Source organism: Rattus norvegicus, chromosome 13 (genome assembly GCF_021556685.1).
Source record: "Rattus norvegicus strain SHRSP/BbbUtx chromosome 13, alternate assembly SHRSP_T2T, whole genome shotgun sequence".
Classification (NCBI taxonomy): Eukaryota; Metazoa; Chordata; class Mammalia; order Rodentia; family Muridae; genus Rattus; species Rattus norvegicus.
In genome coordinates, this window is record NC_141546.1 from 92,505,001 (window position 1) to 92,529,407 (window position 24,407).

Genomic DNA, 24,407 nt, shown 5'->3' on the forward strand with positions numbered 1-24,407 from the left:
TGCCATTTACTCCTCTTGGGTGAGCTGACAGTTTTGTTCTAGAGCTTTCAGGTGTGACGGTGTTAGTATGCCATCTCTTTAACTTTTTAACTGTGTGTGTGTGTGTGTGTGTGTGTGTGTGTGTGTGTGTGTGTGTGTGTGTGTGTAGGCGCCTAGTGCTACACCATGTTCCGTGTGTCCCATGAGTATGGTGTTCTGGATATTCATTTTCATTGCATTCTAGAAAGTTTTTGGTTTATTACTCTGTTGACCCGACAATGGCTGCCTATGCACTGAAGGTCCAGGAATCCAGTAGTTGTTCAGTCCATGAGGCTGGGTGTCTCAGCTGGTCTTCAGTACACTCTGGAATCCTGAAGAAGTAGGCTCTAATGCCAGTGAAGGAATGGACTTGCTAGTGAGACAAAGGCAAGCAGGCAAAGAGCAATAGCTTCCACCTTCCATGTTCTTATATGAGCTTCCATAGAAGGCATGGCCCAGATTAGAGGTGGTTCTTTCTAGTTCAAAAGATCTTTATTAAAGGTGTGTCTTCCTATCTCAAAGATCCAAATTAAATCTTTCCACTTCAAATCAAGCAAAAATCCCTCACAGACATGTCCCTACATTGGGGCGTTTGGAGTTGGGGGCAGTTAATTAATTCCAAATGTAGGCAAGTTGACAACCATGGTGTGTTGCCATTACAGGAGGCTTCAGAAACTCAACCAATGGCAGACTGTGGTCACCATGTGGTGCACTAGACCTGTTCTACTGACTAATTCCAACTGACTGATCATTGCAGTTTATGAACAAGTGTTCCCTTCTCCCTATCCATCTCACAAAGTATTAATAATTGTGTTCAGAATATAAGAGGTAAATCACAAACATTCATGAAACTGATTTAAAAAAAATAGAATTGCTAAGGCGATGACAAACTGATCTCAGAGACTTTGATTTAGTAAATGAACTAAAAGAATCTCCAGTTTAAGAGCCACTGAGTTGGATGATGAAATATTTATTCAAATGTAGGAGTAATGACCTTACAGCTACATTATGTTTTATTTTTGTAGATTTAATAATACCAGATGTCATCGTCGTGACTTTTCTTATGTGATTGACAAGTAAGAAATACTTCTAACATAAGGGCAATTAACAGTTCATAACCAACTAGTACTTAGTGTCTGTAACACTGTTGGCATGAATATTTAAACAGTTTGCAAATTTAAAAGAAAAGCTGTAGAGATGACCCTAACATTCTGAAACATGTATAAGACACATTTAGCATTGTCCTCAGTGATTCAACTGGTTAAACAGAGCAAGTCTGACTTAGTCTCAAATCCTGTATTTGTCGCTTCTAACTTAAGATAGACAAACAATATTTTCCCCACCTCTCTTCTCTACACAACTGTGTGATTAGCCTAGTTAGAGTTGACATGTCTCCTGAGTTTACAGAGGAGGATTCCATTATAGGAATAAATTAAAAAACAGAGAATAACTGGGATTTTAAAATTCACTTGTAAGACCCAGAGAGATGGCTCAGCGGGTAAAGTCCCAACCCCATGGAAATCCAAGCATAATAACATCCATCTTAAATTCCAGTGTGCCAACAGTGAGACTGTGAGAGGCAACAAGAGAATCTTGCAGACAAGCTGGACTGGCATGCTCAGTGGCAAACAGCAAGGAGACCCTGCCTAGAGCAATGTGGAACGGATGGTCAACTCCAGAGGCTGTCCTTTGACCTCCATATGCATGCCAGACACACAAAAACACATGCACATGCCACATTCATACAAATGTGTAAATTCACACTCACCACCCCAAATAAATTATGCTCTTAGTTTTTTATTTATTCATTTTAACATTTATTTATTCTATGTATAATGAGTGCTCTATCTGCATGTATACCTGCATGGCAAAAGAAGGCATCGGATCCCATTAGAGTTGGCTGTGAGCTACCATGTAGTTGCTGGGAACTGAATGCAGGACCTCTGGAAGAGCAACCAGTGCTCTTAACTGCTGAGTCATCTCTCCAGCTTTTACTTTGTAAATTGGGAAGGAAGAACAAGGAGATCATAACAAATGTCCTTTTTTTTTCCCCCAACAGGGAACTTCTGAGAGATAGCCCACATGAAAATTTGGTAAGAAAAGTATAAACTTGTCAGTGTGGCAAAGGACACAACAACTGAGGCATTTTTCTTTCTTACAGAAAGTAAGGTATGAAGTAGCAAAATATGGCTGCCCGCGAACAGTTGATATGGAAGAAATGTTTCACCCTGTAGTAGAATTGTAAGTATTTACCCACTTGAGAAACTAATTTGTGTACTAGAAGGATGACTTGGTTGTTAAGAGGCCATTCTGTTCTTACAGAGGACCTGAGTTCAGTCCCCAGCTCCTACATAGTGGCTCACCACCACCTACAATGCTAGGTCAAGGGAACCTAATGCCCTGTGCTAGCCTCCTTGGGCTGGGAAGGAGTTGGCTGTTCTTCAGTGGGGAGGGCAGCAGTAGCAGCTTAGTACTTCACTCTATTTTGTTGGCAGAGAGTTTCTACTGGGGTCCAGAAGGCTTCTTCTGCTCTCAGGCCTTGCTGCTTGCCTTCCTTCTGCACCCATCACTCTTGTAAGGTTCTACCAGGTTCTACCTACCCACATCACTCATCAAAACCTCCTGTGCTGTAGCCCTAATCTAATCCTCTCTGGCTTCCACCTTCTACTTTTCCTGAGCACCAAGGCTCTTCCTCCCCTACTGAGAAGTAGCTCTGAGCTTGTTTCCTTGCTTTCTAACAAGGTCCCTATTTCTCCAGAGTTAAAATAAAAACACAATCAATGTTAAAAGTCGCGTGTTCTCTCCCAATAAAGCTCTTTAATTCAGCTCATCAGCATTCAATACCCATTTCCCACCAACTACCATGCCAGATAATTCCCCCCAAGTACTGGGCCAAGCACTAAGAATTCAGGGATTGAGGATGGGATCTCTACCCTCAAAAGATGGACTAAGCAAATACAAGAGCTCACATGCCAAGTTATCTTATAGAAAAGAATGAAGTGGTCAGTGGGTGTTGGGACACAAAAGAAAGAATCCACCTCAGCTATAAGGGGTCCTGCTCCTGGCTCTGGGAGATGTTCTAAAAGTGGATCCTTAAAGGTGCAAAGAGCCTGGGTGTCAGCAGATTCTATTGGAGAAGTCTATCAATGAGACTGGAACTTTGAGGATGAAAATGTATAAACCTACACTGGTGGGCATATGTCAAGTGAAGAAGACCTGGGGGTCCAGACCACGCAAGGATTCAGTCCATTCCTTCCTTTTAGGAAGGCCATGTGACTGCGAGTTTGCTTTGTCTGTATCTCTCTGGATTTTAGGGGAAGAAGTCTTAAGGAGGGAGACCTGTTAGAAAAATTGTGTTTAGGAGCTGGAGAATAATTGAAAGGGAACATGAACCCAGAAGTCCATCTCTGATACAAATGTGTTATGATAGCCAGAAAGAGTTGATGACTGATATGTGAGTGGTGAGGGGACAATGAAGGAATGAGGATGGGTGACCCAAAGATAGCATCAGTCAAATGTCCAGAGCACATGTATATCTCTTTAAGCATTTGAACCATGAGCTCATAGTCGCCATATATCTTAGGATTTCTATGACTGTGATGAAACATCATGACCAAAACCAACTTGGTGGGGCAGGGGTAGGGGGAGTGAGGTGGGGGAAGAAGATTGGTTCAGCTTCTAGTTTGTAGTACATTGTCCAGAGATGTCAGGGTAGGAACTTGGAGGCAAGAGCTGCTTCATTTGCTTTCTTAAAGAACCGGGCACCGCCAGCCCTGCCCACAGTGAGCTGGGCCATCCTACTTCCGTCATCAGTCAATACAATGTACCATAGACTTACCAAAGACCAGTCTGGCAGCTGCATTTCTCCAACAGAGGTGCCCTCTTCTCAAATGAATCTAGCGTGCGTCAACCGACATAAAAACTAGCCAGCACAACATAGACAAACTGTCCCCTTTACTAAGAACATCGTTCCTGGATGTTCTCCTCTCTCTCACAGATATCTCTCCCCTCTGTTAGAGTCCTCTGAGAAACGAAGGACATAGAATGAGCCTATATATTAAGGGGGGAGGGGCGGTAATTAGACTGGCTTATAGGATAAGGCCTGCATAGTCCTGGGATGCCTTGCAGTCCCAGTCCAGCAGAAAAGGTGTGGAGGACTCAGTCCATAACGGAAGGCTGAAGCAGCTGAGTTCTGATGACAGCAAAGGGAGACAGAGGCAACTCACAGGTAGAGCAAATAAGGCCAATGAACACACCCCCAAGTCACAGAGGCAAAGAGGTGAAAAGGACCTCCTCACGTCTGCACCAGTGATGGAAGGTACTGCCCACCTTCGGGGTGGTAAGCAACAAAATCCTTCAAAGGCATGCTTGCAGATTAACCTCAATTAATTAATCTAAAATAATCCCTCACAGATGTACCCAGAGGCTTGCTCATGGATGATTCTAGATCCTGGCAAGGTGATGACCAGTATCAACCATGGCACCCTCTGTTCCAGATCACCATGCAGACGTGCAGTCACTAGACGAAGAGCAGAAAGCGCTTATCGGTGAAACGGCAGCTGCTCTGTACACTGCCAGGCTCGCCCCTTGTCCAGCTTTCCTGTTCCTCTAAACACAGATAATAAAAGACCTAGTCAATATAATGGACCATGCACAAGAAGAGATCCAAAATAGGATTTCCATAGAAAAATTGCCCACAGTTGGGAATTTGACTGCCAATTAGTGACATTCCTGCATTCTCGGATTTAATTAGAATTCTATTCCACCCTAATGAAAAATGTATTAAAATACATGGACGAAAATCTCTCTGGCACTTTTATTCAGTGAAGGAAAACTCCAAAATGAAGGATCATGCTTCTTCCACAAGATGGCACTGCGACCCTTTGCACTAACTCTCCTAATGACACTGAGACCCTTTTGTCCTTAAACATTTTACATCCAATTCTTGTTTTTCTTTTCTTTTCTTTTCTTTTCTTTTTCTCCCTCCCACCCCCCACTGGAGCTGAGGACCGAACCCAGGGCCTTGTGCTTGCTAGGCAAGCGCTCTACCACTGAGCTAAATTCCCAACCCCTTATACCCAATTCTTAAAAAAAAAAAAAAAATTATTGGAGGGGGGAATTGTCAGACCACATTCAGAGCCGGTTCTCTTCTCTCACTTAGTGGGTTCCAGGGGTCAAACACAGACCATCACGCTCCAAAGCAAGTGGAGCCTTTTCCTGCTCGGCTGTGCCATTCCATCCACTCCTGACTCTTAGGAAATCAAGAATTCTATCGCTAACATAAGTTGTAATCAAACTCCTGTTCCCCAGAATGCTGCTAGTTTTCAAGTTAGGGAAATTCCCACCCAATGAGTGTAGGAGGACAACTTCACTCAGACACACAAGCAATAAGGAGCCTGGAAAGTAGGGAGGTAGGGGCATCTTTGGCTACCTAGTGAGTCTGAGGCCAGCCAGCCTGGACTATGAGACTCCATCACACAACAGAGAGGCAAGGAGAAAGGGAAAAGGAGGGGGGAGAAGGAGGTGCAGAGAGGGAGCAAAAGCAGCTGGGGAAGGAAGCTGTGTAAACATTTGTGTGGTCCTGAGTTCTACAATCAGAGGTATAAAGTTATTAATAACAACAGTATCTTTGCTCTCAAGCCTTTATTTTTATTAAAGAGAAAAAAATCTTCATATAAAGTACCAGCTTTCTTTTTAAAACTGCATGGGTCTATGGGAACAACTCAGCATGGTGGGGCTAATGCGTCCGGTGTCAGTATCACCAGGGAGTACCCTGTCCATGCAGGACTGTGACCATGTCTTCTGCTGTATGGAGTCTCTTTCCCAGTCTTACCTCAGCTCTTCTGGCTGCTGACTACAAGATTCCATTCATATTCTAGCTGCCCTTCCGAGGAAGCAGGCAGGAAGTCCAACCTTCAGTACAGTAACTCCATGTTTTCAGTGTCTCCACATGACATGTGGCTTAATGATAGATACCCAGAGACCCTTGACTTGTCCTTCCATCTGTCTCTTCCTTCTCTCTACCATGTCATCAGGACCCACCTAGTCCCACTTCATCACTATGTGGTCATTAGTGCAATGGATAAACTTGCGGTTCTGATCCTCCCTCTTCTGTACTGTCAGGTTTTTATTTTGAACAACATCTGCCACATGGGGCTGGACCTGGTGGTGCACACGAGTCATCATGGCAGTCCGGAGGTGTGCACGCCAAGAGCAGGAGTTCAAGGCCAGCCTTGGCTCCACAGTGAACTCCAAGGTTCAAGACAAATGGTAGCTACATGAGATCCTGTCTCAAAAGGAGGCGCATTTATTTCACTCAGTTGGGAGAAGTAGACCTAGCCATCTGATACAATCATATCAAATATTTGTAATAGTTGGGGAGTCTCAGTGACTTCCCTGGGGACCGTGAATGCCACATTCTTGGATCCCAGTGTGTGGGAAGTAGAGATAGACGATCAGGATCTGAAGGGCCTCTTTCACTTCATAGTAAGCTTGGGGACCTACCTGGGCTATCTGAGACACTGTCTCAAAAAATGGAGTAGACAAAAAAGATTTGAACCTAACACCACGAGACTTGCAAGCTGCAGGCCCTCCTTTTGACACTAAAGTATCATTTTTGTGTTTGTTGTTTCAGGTATGATGAAAATGGATTTATTAAAATAGTGGATGCAAATTTTATCCTGTGGGAAGTGCACGGCAGGAATGACTACATGTATAATTCTACTATGCAGCAGGTACCACCGACCTCTTTGAATTTAAACAACACCCAATTGAATGAATCCTTTTGATTTTTCCATGTGTATGTAAATTATCTGAGGGAAGTAAAACCAATCCATAAGTAGAAAAGAAAGCCAACTCCATATTAAAGTCAGTGACTTCTGAGCTGCATCTCTGAACAAGAAGAGGGTGCTGTTTATAAAACAGACATAAGAAAGGTCAGAAAAAAAAAATAGTGCAGTAGGAAGGGAATGCGGTCATGGTGAGCATTTTCTTCTCTATCTGAACTGTGTCGAACGTTTAATTATCCCTTGAGATCACAGGCTCAAAGAAAATCAGAGTGGCTCCTTTCTGTATGACATTTTCTTTCTCATTAGAGATTAATTATCTGTGATATAGCACTCACCTTGATTCCAAGCAGGGGAGCTGAATTAACACTTTACCACTGTGGGAACACACAGTCTTTCCTAAATAAACCCATCATGCCTCACATTCCCCTGTTTGTTTGGCATCTAAGATGAAAGACCCTGATTCATCCCCATTGATTCATCATTGAACTACTTGTTGTTGGGTAGTGGTGGCACAAACCTTTAATCCCAGCACTTGTGAGGCAGAAGTTGGTAGATCTCTAAGTTCAAGACCAGTAGAGTCTACAGAGTGAGTTCCAGGATAGCCAGGGCGACATAAAGAAACCTTGTCTCGAAAACCAAAAAGAAGATGAAGGGGAGGAAGAGGAAGATGAAAGGAGAAGAAGAAAGAAGGAGAAGCAAAGGAACTGTGTATATGTGTACATTTGTATGGGGGTGCAAGTGTACATGAGTACATGTGTGTGCGGCCCAGAAGAAAACCCTTCCATCAATTGCATAGAGGCATTGCTGAAAAATAACACTTTACTTAACAAGAACTACGTTTCCTACAATCCTCTAGGTGGGTCCATGCCTGGTTCTCTGACTGCAATGCAAATAGGAAGTCTATCATTCTCCCATGGACCCCCATACTTCCTGTCACCTTAGTTCATTATAGAAGCAGCAGTGGTTGGATAGGTTGAAAACTGAAACAGTCCAGAGTAGGAACTTCAAGGAGACATCATGAAGAAGCCTGACTTCTGAGTTCATGCTTCAAGTAACCTGGGACAACGGAGTTGGGCTTTGTATAATCCAGAATTAAACTTTCAATTGGGTGGGATGGGACACACTTGGAATCCCAGCACTTGGCAGATGGAGAAAAGAAGACCAGTTCAAAGTCAAAGTATAGAAATGTATCAAGTTGGGGGTTGGGGATTTAGCTCAGTGGTAGAGTGCTTGCCTAGCAAACACAAGGCCCTGGGTTCAGTCCCCAGCTCTGAAAAAAAAAAAAAAAAGAAATGTATCAAGTTGTTGGCCAACCTTAGACTGCTGCCTCTCTCAAACAAACAGATGAGCCATTTGGTTTCAGTGGCAGAACTCTTGCCAAGTGCCCTGGGTTGGATTCTTAAAACCCTAATCCCAGAATTCCAGCCAGCACTCAGGGATGCAGAGGCAGGTGGATCTGATCAAGTACAGCATGGTCTACAGATAAGAGTTCCACCACAGGCAGTCCAGAAACCACCCGGACCTAAAGAGACCGATCAACAGTTCTCTGCACCCAAATCCCGTGGGAGGGAGAACTAAACCTTCAGAGGGGCAGACACGCCTGGGAGGCCAGAAGAGACTACACTCTGCCCACATTTCTGACTCCAGAGGAAAACACCTAACACCATCTGGGACCCCGGTACACAGGGGCTCTGGGAAAAGGCGACGCAGGCCCTCCTGGTTGCCACCCTCACAGAGAGCTCAAAAGCAGCTCCTCCAACGAGCAACTTGAGCTGCAGGACCACAGGTAAGACCAACTTTTCTGCTCCAAGCAACCTACCTGGTGGACTCAGGACACAGTCCCACAGGAACAGCTGAAGACCAGTAGGCAGGAAAGACTACACGCTCGAAAGCAGAACACTCTGGCTGAAAGAAAACAGGAAAACAGGTCTACAGCACTCCTGACACACAGGCTTATAGGACAGTCTAGCCACTGTCAGAAATAGCAGAACAAGGTAACACCAGAGACAACTTGATGGCGAGAGGCAAGCGCAGGAACCCAAGCAACAGAAACCAAGACTACATGGCATCATCGGAGCCCAATTCTCCCACCAAAGCAAACACTGAATATCCAAACACACCAGAAAGGCAAGATCTAGATTTAAAATCACATTTGATCATGATGCTGGAGGACTTCAAGAAAGACATGAAGAACTCCCTTAGAGAAACGCAGGAAAACATAAATAAACAAGTAGAAGCCTATAGAGAAGAATCACAAAAATTCCTGAAAGAATTCCAGGAAAACACAAACAGGTGAAGGAATTAAAAATGGAAATAGAAGCAATAAAGAAAGCACAAAGGGAAACAACCCTGAATATAGAAAACCAAAGGAAGAGGAGCTGCAGATACAAGCATCACCAACAGAACACAAGAGATAGAAGAGTTCCATAGAAATCATCGACTCAACGGTCAAAGATAATGTAAAACGGAAAAAGCTACTGGTCCAAAACCTACAGAAAATCCAGGACTCAATGAGAAGATCAAACCTAAGGATAATAGGTATAGAAGAGAGTGAAGACTCCCAGCTCAAAAGACCAGTAAATATCTTCAACAAAATCATAGAAGAAAACTTCCCTAACTTAAAGAAAGAGATGCCCATAAACATACAAGAAGCCTATAGAACTCCAAATAGATTGGACCAGAAAAGAAACACCTCCCGTCACATAATAGTCAAAACACCAAACGAACAAAATAAAGAAAGAATATTAAAAGCAGTAAAGGAAAAAGGTAAAGTAACATATAAAGGCAGACCTATCAGAATCACACCAGACTTCTCGCCAGAGACTATGAAAGCCAGAAGATCCTGGACAGATGTCATACAGACCCTAAGAGAACACAAATGCCAGCCCAGGTTACTGTATCCTGCAAAACTCTCAATTAACACAGGTGGAGAAACCAAGATATTCCATGACAAAACCAAATTTACACAATATCTTTCTACTAATCCAGCACTACAAAGGATAATAAATGGTAAAGCACAACATAAGGAGGCAAGCTACACCCTGGAAAAAGCAAGAAACTAATCGTCTTCATAACAAAACAAAGAGAAGAAAAGCACATAAACATAATCTCACATCCAAATATGGATATAACAGGAAGCAATAATCACTATTCCTTAATATCTCTCAACATCAATGGTCTCAACTCCCCAATAAAAAGACACAGATTAACAAACTGGATACGCAATGAGGACCCTGCATTCTGCTGCTTACAGGAAACACACCTCAGAGACAAAGACAGGCACTACCTCAAAGTGAAAGGCTAGAAAACAACTTTCCAAGCAAATGGTCTGAAGAAGCAAGCTGGAGTAGACATTCTAATATCGAATAAAATCAATTTTCAACTAAAAGTCATCAAAAAAGATAAGGAAGGACACTTCATATTCATCAAAGGAAAAATCCACCAAGATGAACTCTCAATCCTAAATATCTATGCTCCAAATACAAGGGCACCTACATACGTAAAAGAAACCTTACTAAAGCTCAAAGCACACATTGCACCTCACACAATAATAGTGGGAGATTTCAACACTCCACTCTCATCAATGGACAGATCATGGAAACAGAAATTAAACAGACACATAAACAGACTAAGAGAAGTCATGAACCAAATGGACTTAACAGACATATATAGAACAATCCATCCTAAAACAAAAGGATATACCTTCTTCTCACCACCTCATGGTACTTTCTCCAAAACTGACCATATAATATGTCATAAAACAGGCCTCAACAGATACAAAAAGATAGAAATAATCCCATGCGTCCTATCAGACCACCACGGTCTTCAATAACAATAAGGGAAGAACGCCCACATATACATGGATGTTGAACAATGCTCTACTCAATGATAACCTGGTCAAGGAAGAAATAAAGAAAGAAATTAAAGACTTCTTAGAATTTAATGAAAATGAAGGAAAAACATACTCAAACTTATGGGACACAATGAAAGCTGTGCTAAGAGGAAAACTCATAGCTCTGAGTGCCTGCAGAAAGAAATAGGAGAGAGCATATATCAGCAGCTTGACAGCACACCTAAAAGCTGTAGAACAAAAAGAAGCAAATACACCCAGGAGGAGTAGAAGGCAGGAAATAATCAAACTCAGAGCTGAAATCAACTAAGTAGAAACAAAAAGGACCATACAAAGAATCAACAGAACCAAAAGTTGGTTCCTTGAGAAAATCAACAAGATAGGTAAACCCTCAGCCAGACTAACGAAAGGTCACAGAGAGTGTGTCCAAATTAACAAAAATCAGAAATGAAAAGGAGACATAACTACAGAATCAGAGGAAATTCAAAAAAATCATCAGATCCTACTACAAAAGCCTATATTCAACAAAACTTAAAAATCTGCAGGAAATGGACAATTTCCTAGACAGATACCAGGTACCGAAGTTAAATCAGGAACAGATAAACCAGTTAAACAACCCCATAACTCCTAATGAAATAGAAGCAGTCATTAAAGGTCTCCCAACCAAAAAGAGCCCAGGTCCAGACAGGTTTAGTGCAGAATTCTATCAGACCTTCATAGAAGACCTCATACCAATACTATCCAAACTATTCCACAAAATTGAAACAGATGGAGCACTGCCGAATTCCTTCTATGAAGCCACAATTACTCTTATACCTAAACCACACAAAGACCCAACAAAGAAAGAGAACTTCAGACCAATTTCCCTTATGAATATCGACGCAAAAATACTCAATAAAATTCTGGCAAACCGAATCCAAGAGCACATCAAAACAATCATCTACCATGATCAAGTTGGCTTCATCCCAGGCATGCAGGGATGGTTTAATATATGGAAAACCATCAACGTGATCCATTATATAAACAAACTGAAAGAACAAAACCACATGATCATTTCATTAGATGCTGAGAAAGCATTTGACAAAATTCAACACCCCTTCATGATAAAAGTCCTGGAAAGAATAGGAATTCAAGGCCCATACCTAAACCTAGTAAAAGCCATATACAGCAAATCAGTAGCTAACATTAAACTAAATGGAGAGAAAATTGAAGCAATCCCACTAAAATCAAGGACTAGACAAGGCTACCCACTCTCTCCCTACTTATTCAATATAGTTCTTGACGTTCTAGCCAGAGCAATGAGACAACAAAAGGAGATCAAGGGGATACAGATTGGAAAAGAAGAAGTCAAAATATCACTATTTGCAGATGATATGATAGTATATTTAAGTGATCCCAAAAGTTCCACCAGAGAACTACTAAACCTGATAAACACCTTCAGCAAAATGGCTGGGTATAAAATTAAGTCAAATAACTCAGTAGCCTTCCTCTACACAAAAGAGAAACAAGCCGAGAAAGAAATTAGGGAAACAACACCCTTCATAATAGTCCCAAATAATATAAAATACCTCAGTGTGACTTTAACCAAGCAAATAAAAGATCTGTATGATAAGAACTTCAAGACTCTGAAGAAAGAAATTGAAGAAGACCTCGGAAGATGGAAAGATCTCCCATGCTCATGGATTGGCAGGATTAATATAGTAAAAATGGCCATTCTACCAAAAGCGATCTACAGATTCAATGCAATCCCCATCAAAATACCAATCCAATTCTTCAAAGAGTTAGACAGAACAATTTGCAAATTCATCTGGAATAACAAAAAACTCAGGATAGCTAAAACTATCCTCAACAATAAAAGGACTTCAGGGGGAATCACTATCCCTGAACTCAAGCAGTATTACAGAGCAATAGTGATAAAAACTGCATGGTATTGGTACAGAGACAGACAGATAGACCAGTGGAATAGAATTGAAGACCCAGAAATGAACCCACACACCTATGGGCACTTGATTTTTGACAAAGGAGCCAAAACCATCCAATGGAAAAAAGATAGCATTTTCAGCAAATGGTGCTGGTTCAACTGGAGGTCAGCATGTAGAAGAATGCAGATCGATCCATGCTTATCACCCTGTACAATGCTTAAGTCCAAGTGGATCAAGGACCTCCACATCAAACCAGATACACTCAAACTAATAGAAGAAAAAGTGGGGAAGCATCTCGAACACATGGGCACTGGAGAAAATTTCCTGAACAAAACACCAATGGCTTATGCTCTAAGATCAAGAATCGACAAACGGGATCTCATAAAACTGCAAAGCTTCTGTAAGGCAAAGGACACTGTTGTTAGGACAAAATGACAACCAACAGATTGGGAAAAGATCTTTACCAATCCTACAACAGATAGAGGGCTTATACCCAAAATATACAAAGAACTCAAGAAGTTAGACCGCAGGGAGACAAATAACCCTAGAAGTTAGACCACAGGGAGACAAATAACCCTATTAAAAATGGGGTTCAGAGCTAAACAGAGAATTCACAGCTGAGGAATGCCAAATGGCTGAGAAACACCTAAAGAAATGTTCAACATCTTTAGTCATAAGGGAAATGCAAATCAAAACAACCCTGAGATTTTACCTCACACCAGTGAGAATGGCTAAGATCAAAAACTCAGGTGATAGCAAATGCTGGCAAGGATGTGGAGAAAGAGGAACACTCCTTCATCGTTGGTGGGATTGCAGACTGGTACAACCATTCTGGAAATCAGTCTGGAGGTTCCTCAGAAAATTGGACATTGAACTGCCTGAGGACCCAGCTATACCTCTCTTGGGCATATACCCAAAAGATGTCCCAACATATAACAAAGACACATGCTCCACTATGTTCATAGCAGCCTTATTTATAATAGCCAGAAACTGGAAAGAACCCAGATGCCCTTCAACAGAGAAATGGATACAGAAAATGTGGTACATCTACACAATGGAATATTACTCAGCTATCAAAAACAATGACTTTATGAAATTCGTGGGCAAATGGTGGGGAACTGGAAAATATCATCCTGAGTGAGCTAACCCAATCACAGAAAGACATACATGGTATGCACTCATTGATAAGTGGCTATTAGCCCAAATGCTTGAATTACCCTAGATGCCTAGAACAAATGAAACTCAAGACGGATGATCAAAATGTGAATGCTTCACTCCTTCTTTAAAAGGGGAACAAGAATATCCTTGGCAGGGAATAGGGAGGCAAAGTTTAGAACAGAGGCAGAAGGAACACTCATTCAGAGCCTGCCCCACATGTGGGCCATACATATACAGCCACCCAATTAGACAAGATGGATGAAGCAAAGAAGTGCAGGCCGACAGGAACCGGACGTAGATCTCTCCTGAGAGACACACCCAGAATACAGCAAATTCATAGGCGAATGCCAGCAGCAAACCACTGAACTGAGAATAGGACCCCCGTTGAAGGAATCAGAGAAAGGACTGGAAGAGCTCGAAGGGGCTCGAGACCCCATGGGCTCCAACCTCATAGGTAGCAATGAATAGCCTAGTAAGAGCACCAGTGGAAGGGGAAACCCTTGGTCCTGCCAAGACTGAACACTTAGTGAACGTGATTGTTGTGGGGAGGGTGGTAATGGGGGGAGGATGGGGAGGGGAAGCCTATATAGAAGGGGAGGGGAGGGGGAGGGGCTATGGGGATGTTGGCCCGGAAACCGGGAAGGGGAATAACAATCGAAATGTACAGAAGAAATACTCAAGTTAATAAAGATTTAAAAAAAAAAAAAGAGTTCCACCACAGCCAGGGTTACACAGAAAAAAAGAAAAGGAAAAGTAGGAGAGGATTACTTTATCTAGCATCACTGGGAGGGGGGAGCTGCTTGGTCCTGTGGAGACTCGATCACCCAGGGTCGGGGAATGCTAGGGTGCTGAGGCAGGACCACCTCACAGAGGCAGGAGGAGGGGGAGGGGATGGGGACTTGTGGAGGGAAAACTGGGAAGGGGGATACCATTTGAAATCTAAATAAATAAAATAACCAATAAAAAATGAAAACAAAACAAAAACAAGCAAAGATTCCTAACATCACAATACAAAAAGTCAGATTCAGATCATGTCTGCCCCTGTGAACAATGCAGAGACCCTGAACAATGCAGCTTGTATTAGACTTGTGCCTAAGTTCAGATACTGGAGCTCACCCGCACTGCTGTAGCCCTCTTGCCTGTCCTGCTCCAGGATGGTTTCTCCTGTGTCGTCACATGGCTGGGACACTTTCATGATGAAACCTTTGCTTCTCCTCCTCTCCATCACTTTCAGTTTTCTTCCCTTCTCCATCTCTACAGCTTAAGTGCCACAGTTTGGTTCACCACTGCCTTACTTTCCTAGGTGTGATCCCGGAATGCTGTCATGGCAACTGTAAATGTTCACCTTCCTTTTGTCTGCCCCTGCCTGTATCTGAGCTGCTGGTCACACACAGTGGACATGTATGACAATGTCTGGAACTAGGACAGCTGGATCATTCAACTAAAAGAAATTTCAACACAATAACTGACCACGTAAAACACTGTACCAAGTATTTAGAGTGTGTCTCCTCCTGAGCACATACAGGACCACCCAAGGAGGAAAGTCAACCTACTCAACCAACAGTACTGGATAAACTCAAACCACACACACACACACACACACACACACACACACACACACCACACCATACACCACACACACCATACCACACATACCACACCACACACACCACACCACACACACCACACCACACACACCACACCACACACACCACACCACACACACACACACACACACACCACACACCACACACCACACACCACACAACATACACCACACACACACACCACACACCATACACCACACACACACACAACACACACACCACACACACCACAACACACATACCACACCACACACACCACACCACACACACACACACACACCATACCACACACACACACACACCACACCATACACACACCACACACCATACACCACACACACACACCACACACACACACACACATCACACACCACACACCACACACACACCACACACACACCAAACACCACACACACACACACACACGCACACACGCACACACGCACACACACCAAACACCACACACACACACATACCACACCACGTACACACACACCACACACACACACACACACACTACACACACACCAAACACCACACACACATACACATGTCAAGTGAAGGAGCTCAAAGCATCCTGAGCATCCTTTGACTGAGGGTCAAAGATGATGGCTCAGTGGTTAAGACTGCTGACTGCTCTTTCAGAGGACTCGAATTCAGTTCCCAGCTCTCAGATGATGGCTCACAATCAACTTTATCTCCTGTCCTGGGGGATCTGATCCCCTTTGGCCACTGTGGACACTCCACTCATACACAGACATACATTCAGGCAAACAAGTAAAATGGAACTCTCACCCAACTCAGAATTGATCTATGGTCTAAACTTAGGAACCCCAAACTGAAAAAAAAAAAAATTCTTAGAAAAAAAAAAGTAGAGTAAATCATCCCAACATTGGTTTGGGCAGTGATTTTTATAATGGCTATGATATCAAGTCCCAGATGAAAGAAAGAGAAAGGAAGAGAGAAGAGAAGGTGGAAGAGGAAGGGTGAAGGGGGAGAAGAAAATGGAAAGGAATGGGGTAGGAGAGAAAGGGAAAAGAGGGAAATCAGGGTGGGGAAGGAGAGAAAAGGTGGACTTCATGAACATCTAAAAACTCTGTGTATCAAAAGGCACAGGAATTGGTGCCTAGACCATGCTTCATCAGAGAGGTTTCATTCAGCAACCAAGGGAAAGAGGAGCAGAGAGTATAGGAGTTAGAGGTGTCAAGGACACCCCAAGAAAACCCCACAGATTCAACTAACCTAGGCTCACAGAGGCTCACAGACACTGAAGCGAACAGGAGCCAGAGAGGACTGACCTAGCCCTCTGCATACAGGTTACAGTTGTGTCGCTTGTGGGATGCCTAACAGTGAGAGCAGGGACTGTCCCTGACCTTTTCCTCCCACCGGCTTGCCTCTTCTAGCCTTAATGCAAGGAGAGGTGCCCAGTCTTGCTGCAACTTGATATGCCACGTCTAGTGGAAATCCACAGGAGCACTGCTCTTTTCTGAATAGAAGTGGAGGAGGAGTGGATGGGAGAGAAACTGGAATGAAAAGAGGGAAGGGAAGCTGTGGTGGGGATAAAAAAATAACAGTAAATCCAAAAAACCACAAAAATAAAAAGGCAACCTATGAAATGGAGCAAAGTATTTGCAGATCATATATTTGATAGTAGAATGTCCCGAGTGTTCAGAAAACTCCCATAATTCAACAAAACAGCCAAATTAAAGCAGGAGGGAGGACTCAAATAGATAATTTCTCTAAAGAAAATGGCTAGTTGGCATTGGAGAACATTTGGGAAACCTAGATTAAATCCACAGTCAGACACTATTTCACATACACTAGCACGGCAAGAATAAAAATAAACAGTATAGTAATAAAGAGTTCGTGATGGAGAGGGGGAAGGGCACCTTCACCCTGGGGAACGCGCAGTGGTAAACCAGAGACTGAGAGCGAGATCTCCAGTATTCCATGCCTGGATGCCCAAAAGAGTGGAATGGAAGTTCTCCATAATTTATTTTCACACCACGTTCACAGCACCATGTACAACAGCCAAGCCTGTAAGGACATGGGCAGAGGGACGTCTCGTTGAAAGGGTGCGTGTATGGGATGGTGTTAAGGGCTGAGACCACAGTGAGCAGGGATGCACATTCTGGTGAGGGAAGCAAGAACTGTGAAGAATGGTGCCTAGAAAAGCCAGGGCAACAGTTAGTTATTCGATGCACAGGAATGCTGTGGAGACTTTCTGGGACTTTCTATGTTTTGAATCAGGAGTAGAAAGGTTTTCATTATTCTCATGTTGGTTTTAGCCTCTATGTGAGGTTTTTTGTTTTGTTTTTGTTGTTGATCTTTTCAAATGAAAAGGGACTTAACATAAAAAGGAATGGATTAGTGCTATGGAAAATAGTCTGGTAATTCTTCACAAATTTCGACACAAAATTCTCGAATGATCCAGCAATTGTGGTTTCACCAGATGGTTCATCAGGTAACAGAGCTTCCTGTCAAGGCTGAGGGACCTAAGATCAATCCCCTCAGGACCCATATGGAAAAAATATGGGACCCACAGGTTATCTATCCTCTGGCATCTCCAGTCACCCAACAGCATCCACTTGCACACATGTGTGGGTGCATGCACATACGCACACCCTCACACGAGCTGTCAAAAGGCAGGAAATCCTCATACTTGCTAGACCATGGATGGCCCGTGGAAACATTTTACTAAATAAAAGCAGGCTAGTTTGCAGGCAGAAAAATACCAAACTACTTCACTTGTAAACGTTAGTTGGTCAAAAGTCTCAACAGAAAGTCGGATGTCGGTTGCCAGGGGTTACGGTTCGTTCAAGTGGGCTCTGGCAGTGGCTGTGGTTACAGAGTGTGAACAAAATCAATTGAACATTTTCAGTGTTTAAAACTGTGTTTAAGGAAAAAAACTGCACTGTATATAAATGTAAGGGTTTGTGTTTTTTTTTTTGAAAAATATTAAATTTTCCAGTGCCAATTAAGTTACTCCAAAACAAGCTAATACAAAGCCTTCTCCATAATCGCACGGTGCCATCTTTTGACAGAATGGTTGTATAAATGAAGCACAGACGTGGGACATTATGATAGAGGAGAACCCAGGCGTCCCAATGGAAGACATCTGGGGGCCTCAGGTAAGAAAAGGACTAAATTTGGTGTTCGAGATTAGCAAAAGCTTGAGTGTATCAAATGACTACTATGTGTAAAAATACGGAAACCGAGCCTTTTAATAGACTCATGGTCTTATGGTGCTGGAGAGAGCACACGCTGCCCTTACAGAGTCCGTGTTCTGTTCCCAGATCCGTGTCACGTGGCTCTTAACCGAGTGTAACTTCAGCTTCAGGGATCCAGTGCCCTCCTTCAGCCTCCTCCAGTTATACACAGACACAAAGACACGTAGAGTTCAACCTAAAATTCAGTCTGAGATAAACAAAAATAAATCAAACACAAGCTCCAAGAGTGAAGAGGGCTTTGTTCCTTCTGCTCACTGCTATATTCCCAGCACCCAACTCATCGTAGCACTTACAGAGCTAACTAATAAACTATGGCTCATCGCCACTAATAAGGAACACTTATTACTTAAAATCACAAGGAATTAATGTAGCAGTGGATTCAGTTCCAAAAGAACTTGCCTTCCTGGTTCTTTCTGTTGTTTTTCACAGGCACCCAAGGGTCTGGGTTGGGCAAACAAATGCCACAGAGAGCATCATTGACTCTGTGGTGCTCTTCGGCAAGGAGATGCATCCAGCAGTGAGTAGCTGGAAGGTTGACAGTCATGAAATGAGGCTGAACCGGCATGAATAGTCTAGTCTTTCCAGGCTTAGAAGACACCAGGAATGACTTATCCTCCAGGAAGCTTGTTGGAATAGACAACTTGGTCCCATCCGAGTTTCTGATTCAGTAAATCTCAAGCAGGGTCAACATTCTTTTCTGACCCCGCTTCTCCCTTTCCTGCCTCACCACCCCACTCTCTTCCCTGCCCTTCTTCTTCTTCCTGCCTTTCTGTTCCTTTCTTTTCCCAGCACTGGAGATAACGTCCAGAGCATTGTGTAAGCTATGTAAGTGTCTGCATGACAATCCAGCTCCTAAATTCATATTTCTAAAAGTTCCCAGATGCAGCTGACATTGCTGACCGTGGGCCTTTGGGCCTATACCTGGGAAACCAGGGAAGTAGCTTACAATTAGCAAAGATTCTAGAAGGAACATGCCAGGCCTTCAATCCTCATCCCACCTTCCGAGAAGGACAGCACAAGACAGTTCTGCTTCTAAGAAGTAGCTCTCAACCTCTAAGTTCTCAAAGAAAAATGTCTGAGAGCAAAAACGGCATTTTTTGTAGGTTCTCGGAGTTGGTGTTGGAACAGATAGGGACAGGACGGGCGCTGCATGGCTGGCTAACTTTCCTGTGATCCAATATGGGGTTTGAGTCTTTGAACGTGACCAAGAGTCTAGACAGAGCAGTCCTTGGCTAGGAACAGAGTGAGCTCATGAGTCTATGGGAGATTTGTTTGGTTGAAGACTAGGTAGCTGATGAAGTGATGGCTCACAAATGAAAAGGAGGGAAAAAAAATACTTGACCTGGCAGCCCAACAGTATGGCAGGAAACGTCGCATGTGACCAGGAGGAGCAGCCGTTGGTCAATATCATCCCTGGAATTAAAAAAAGAATAACAAAGGAGAAAATTAGAAAGAACAAACATATTCCAATGTCTCTGTATAAAAATGCACAGTGTTACCAGCAAAGAAATCCTAATGCCCAGGTCCATTCCGTGGTAATGGGCAGATATCCAGTTCCCACGTGTAATGTAACTGTCTCCTTTTCTTTTAATCAAGTTCATGGCTCCATGTATTAACCAACTCGGTAAACAATACTTCTCATAGCCCAGTGTTGACCCAGGAAATATTTTGTATTTTCTTTTACAGAGAAAGGGTCTCTCTCCATAGCCCTGGCTGTCCTGGAACCACCTACATAGACCAGGCTGACTTCAAACTCAAAGATGTATCTGCCTCTGCCTCCCAAATGCTGGCATTAAAACGTGTGCCACCACACCACCCAGCATAGTGCGCATTTTCAAGTTGGTTTTACTGAAAGATCCATGAGCCATTTATGCATTCTTCAGTCAGGTACCCAAACACGGTTGGGTACCTATAGCAGACATACAGTGTCAGAGAGGTGAACAGAGATGAGAAATGGGAGAAGGCAAGGATTCTCCCTGCTATGCTTGTGTTTTATCATGAGGTGTTGTAATACTTTATTAACATGTGCTTCATGTGAAACAATCGCATAGCATACCTTTAATACCTAGTACATTGAAGATAGACTATACCCATGGTAGCATTGCATTAAAAGGCCTCAAATTGTAGGGGAAATAAAGAAATCAAGAAGTAAACAACACTGATATATCCAGTGCCACCTACCATCCATACCACTATACCTACCCCAAACCCTATTCCATTTTACCTCTACCCCTGCGCCAACACTTACCCTTACCCCAGCCACTTCACCCCAACCTACACTTACTCACACCCTTACTCTTCCCCTCACTTTATACATAAACACACCTCTTACGTTAACCTCCTCCCTACCCCTACCCTTACTATTCAATGGCTACGGACAGAATTTGGCTTCATTAAGCATCCGTGATCGGTGATAAGTAGATGTTACAGGACAGATGGAAAGACCCAAAGAAACTCGCCGGGTTCGGTACAGTTGTGGGCAACAGTCTTTCAAGTAGGTGAAGTCCCATCCATCTCCAGAGGAGCCCAGTAGTCTCTCTCCAAGGGCAATCTTACCCACATAGGATTAGAGCCACCTTGTACATGGGCTGGGTAGATCTCTGCCTTGCTACTAAGGCTATGTCCATAGCAAACTTACACAGGGTTACCATTCTCAGCCTTAATCCCTTCTGAAAGCTAAACTAAGCTCCTAGTTCCACACTCTTACTTAACATCCCAGTTTTCACCAAGCTAAGACTATCTTGGTCTATGTGAGGGATCCCCCAGAAACTCCTCTCGGAACCATGGGCGAGGGCTGGTAGGGGATATGCCAGGCATTCTCTGGTACGGCAGTGGCAGAGTAGAAAGGTGTAGCCATCACGTGATGTTTCCAAAACAAATATATGATAAGCTGGGGCTATTGAGAAAGGTCAGCAGATAGAAGCACTGGCTACTCTTAGCAGAAGACCTGGTTTTGGTTCCCAGCATCCATAAGGTAGCTCACAAGCACCTGTTAATGTCACTTCCTGGGGTTCTGATGCCCTTTTCTGACCTGCACAGGTAGGGTGTGTAGGTGGTGAACTTGAATACAGACCAAAATAAAAAAATACTCATACACATAAAATTCTCATACATCATATGAATCAGATTTTATTAAAGTGTGGGAATAAACTTTTTTTTGTCTTTGCTTGTGCTCAGAACTATAGGCCTTGTTTTTCTTATGCTATTGGGACGCCAGGAGACCTAAGTCAACCATACGAGATTATAAACTATTCTAATAAAAACGCCTTAAAATGGTCCTCATCATATGCCGCAATGTATGTGTATCGCTTGAAGGTCTTGGATCCAAACTATAGGTAAGAATAAAATTGTAAGTAAGATTAAAATGATATTTTCCCCTTTAAAAATAGTATTTTTTGTCTTTTTGGTTTAATTTGATACCATCTAAATATCTAATTTTGTTATTCCTGTTATTTATAAGTTTACTTTCCATTTTGTAGCAATCATAGCAAACATGCTATAGAAGCAGGTTATTAGATCACTCAGTTTGAAATTTTGTTCTGGTATTGTGTGTGTCCCCTTGACATCCATATTGGCTGCTTTTCCCGCTGACCGAACACCTGACCAGAAACACATAAAGGGTGAAGGATGGGTTATGGCTCAAAGTCTGAGAGGAAAATCTACCATGGTAGAAACAGCATAGTGCGAGGAGAGCCAGGCGGCTGGCGAAGAGCCCCAGTCAGGAGGCACAGAGCAACAGAGGTCAGGTTCAATTCTTTCCCCCTCACAGACCCCGGTCCAGGCTACTGTGTGATCCATGCTTAGTGTGAGTCTTTCTCAGTCAGACACTTCTGGAAACAGCCTCCTGTGTAGTCCCAGAAGGTGTGTTTCCATGGTGTCTCAAAATCCGGTCAGACTGACACGGCCCAGGGTGCCATCCTAGCACTATAAGAGAACAGAGCAAATGGAAGCCCAGGAGCCCATGTGCTTGGCCCTGGAGGAGACACATTTAAAAAATACAATGTGGACAGGATCAGTCAGTCATGATTGAATGGGAGTCTATCAATGTGACATTATCTTTTGAGTTAATGCTTCCCTTGGTTACCTGGCAAACAAACGTTAACTGACTGCCTTGCTCCTCCTTCACAAAGATGTGTCTTTTGGTATGCTAAAAAGTTCACTGATGCCTGGAAGCACTTAGGTAGTTTTGGAATGCAGACTGATTGATGGAAAGACCAAAGCAAAACTAAGATTTATGATTTTCCTATACCCATAAGCCTCCAGTGTATTTCCAAGGAGGCTGGGAGTTCCTAAGATCAACAGAGAGGATTTCCTTCTGAAAGAGTTCTGAGTGCTGCACATCTCCTAGCCCCGCCCACAGGGATAAGAATACTTCCTTGAAAGGGAGGAGAAGCCTTAGGGAAAAGAGCCTCTCCGCTCACAGGTGATAGGCGGCTTCACTGATGCACAGCGATGGGTAGGCTAAAGAGTGATGCCATCGCAGAAAGGGACTCTTGCCAATGTCAAGAGAAAATGTCCAGACAGTTCCAACGGCAGTACAAACCAGTCATCCCAGCTACTCAGAGGACCCGAGTCCATAGATCTCTCGATCCCAGGAGCTCAAGACCAGTCTGGAAGAGATTCTCAAAAATAACAAACATATAAGGAAACCAGGCTTCGAGGGTGAAATAATCCCAAAGAAAAGGGTGTGTGTGAAAGCCACAAGGGGTCCAGGCCGTGAGAAATGACCGAGAGCCAGTCAACAGGGAAAGTGGCCTGCATCCTGGAAGGTCCTAGGGGAGCGGCAAGGAGATGGTGTGCGTAACACACTCAGTCCATGTAGTGGGTGCTGAGAGCTAATATTTGGACAATCAGCGTGTAGGATTCTCAACTATTAAAATGGCCATGTCCACTTTTTAACACATTTTCATTCATTCTTAATAATTTCATAGATGTATACAATGGATTTTGATCATATTCATCCCTAATTCCTTCGAGATCCAACCCCTGCTTTCTTCCCAGACCCTGCTTCAAGGTCATGTCTTTGGTTTTTTTCCTTATGTGGCCCACTGATTCCATACTCACGGGTATGGGGCTATCCACTGGCCTGTAGTTAACCAACAGGAGCCACACCGTTAAAGGAAAATGTCCCTACTTCCCTCGTAAGCCAGCTACTGTCCATCGTTTCTCCCCTCCTCTCTTCATACTGAAATGTTGATTGGCTTGGTCTTGTACAGATCTTATGCAGGCAGCCATGGCCGCTGTGAGTTCTTAAGTATAGCAGGCCTGTTGTGACTATAGTACTTCCTGCCTTCTGACTCTTCCCCTCCTCAGCAGTCTCTGGATTTGGGGGGAAGGAGTATGATATAGATGTCCTATTTGTGGCTGACAGTTAACCTGCAGACAGTTTTCTTCACTGTGACAATAAGTTTCTCTATTAACTATCATCCACCGCACAAACAAACATCTGGGATCTAATCTATGGGAATAGATACACAATTTAGAAGGCAATCAGTACTGTGTCCATTCAGCAAGATAATAATAGTAAGACGTTCACGCCTTGGATGGATAAGTTCCCCTACCAGAAGTTCTTGGCCAGATTAACAATACCAGACACCATTTCATCTTGTGGCATGGGCCTAAAAGTACAGAGGGACCACTAGTGGGAGGCAGGGTGGGGTGGGGGAGGTCTTCGTGAAGGTGGGATAATAGAACCCAGGAGATAGAAAGGGAAAAGGAGAAGGAGTTTTAAATGAGGCAAGGATAGAAGGAACAAGACCGAAGAGGTGAGGAAAGCGATAACACTGAGATTTTGAAAAGGCCATATAAAAATATATATCGAGATATATTTGTAT

The 24,407-nt window shown here is 43.3% G+C and overlaps 1 protein-coding gene across 17 annotated transcripts in view; it reads left to right on the forward strand.

The window, feature by feature from the left end:
* Positions 1-24,407, forward strand: part of Catspere (catsper channel auxiliary subunit epsilon) — a 151,092-nt gene that overhangs the window by 111,321 nt on the left and 15,364 nt on the right. For all 17 annotated transcript variants that reach the window (XM_087581704.1, XM_087581696.1, XM_087581698.1 and 14 more), the window contains 6 exons: positions 1,044-1,094; positions 2,078-2,111; positions 2,180-2,259; positions 6,653-6,752; positions 18,388-18,474; positions 21,751-21,908. In XM_087581704.1, coding sequence (XP_087437830.1) covers positions 1,044-1,094; positions 2,078-2,111; positions 2,180-2,259; positions 6,653-6,752; positions 18,388-18,474; positions 21,751-21,908 — 510 coding nt within the window. The remainder of the gene's footprint in view (positions 1-1,043; positions 1,095-2,077; positions 2,112-2,179; positions 2,260-6,652; positions 6,753-18,387; positions 18,475-21,750; positions 21,909-24,407) is intronic.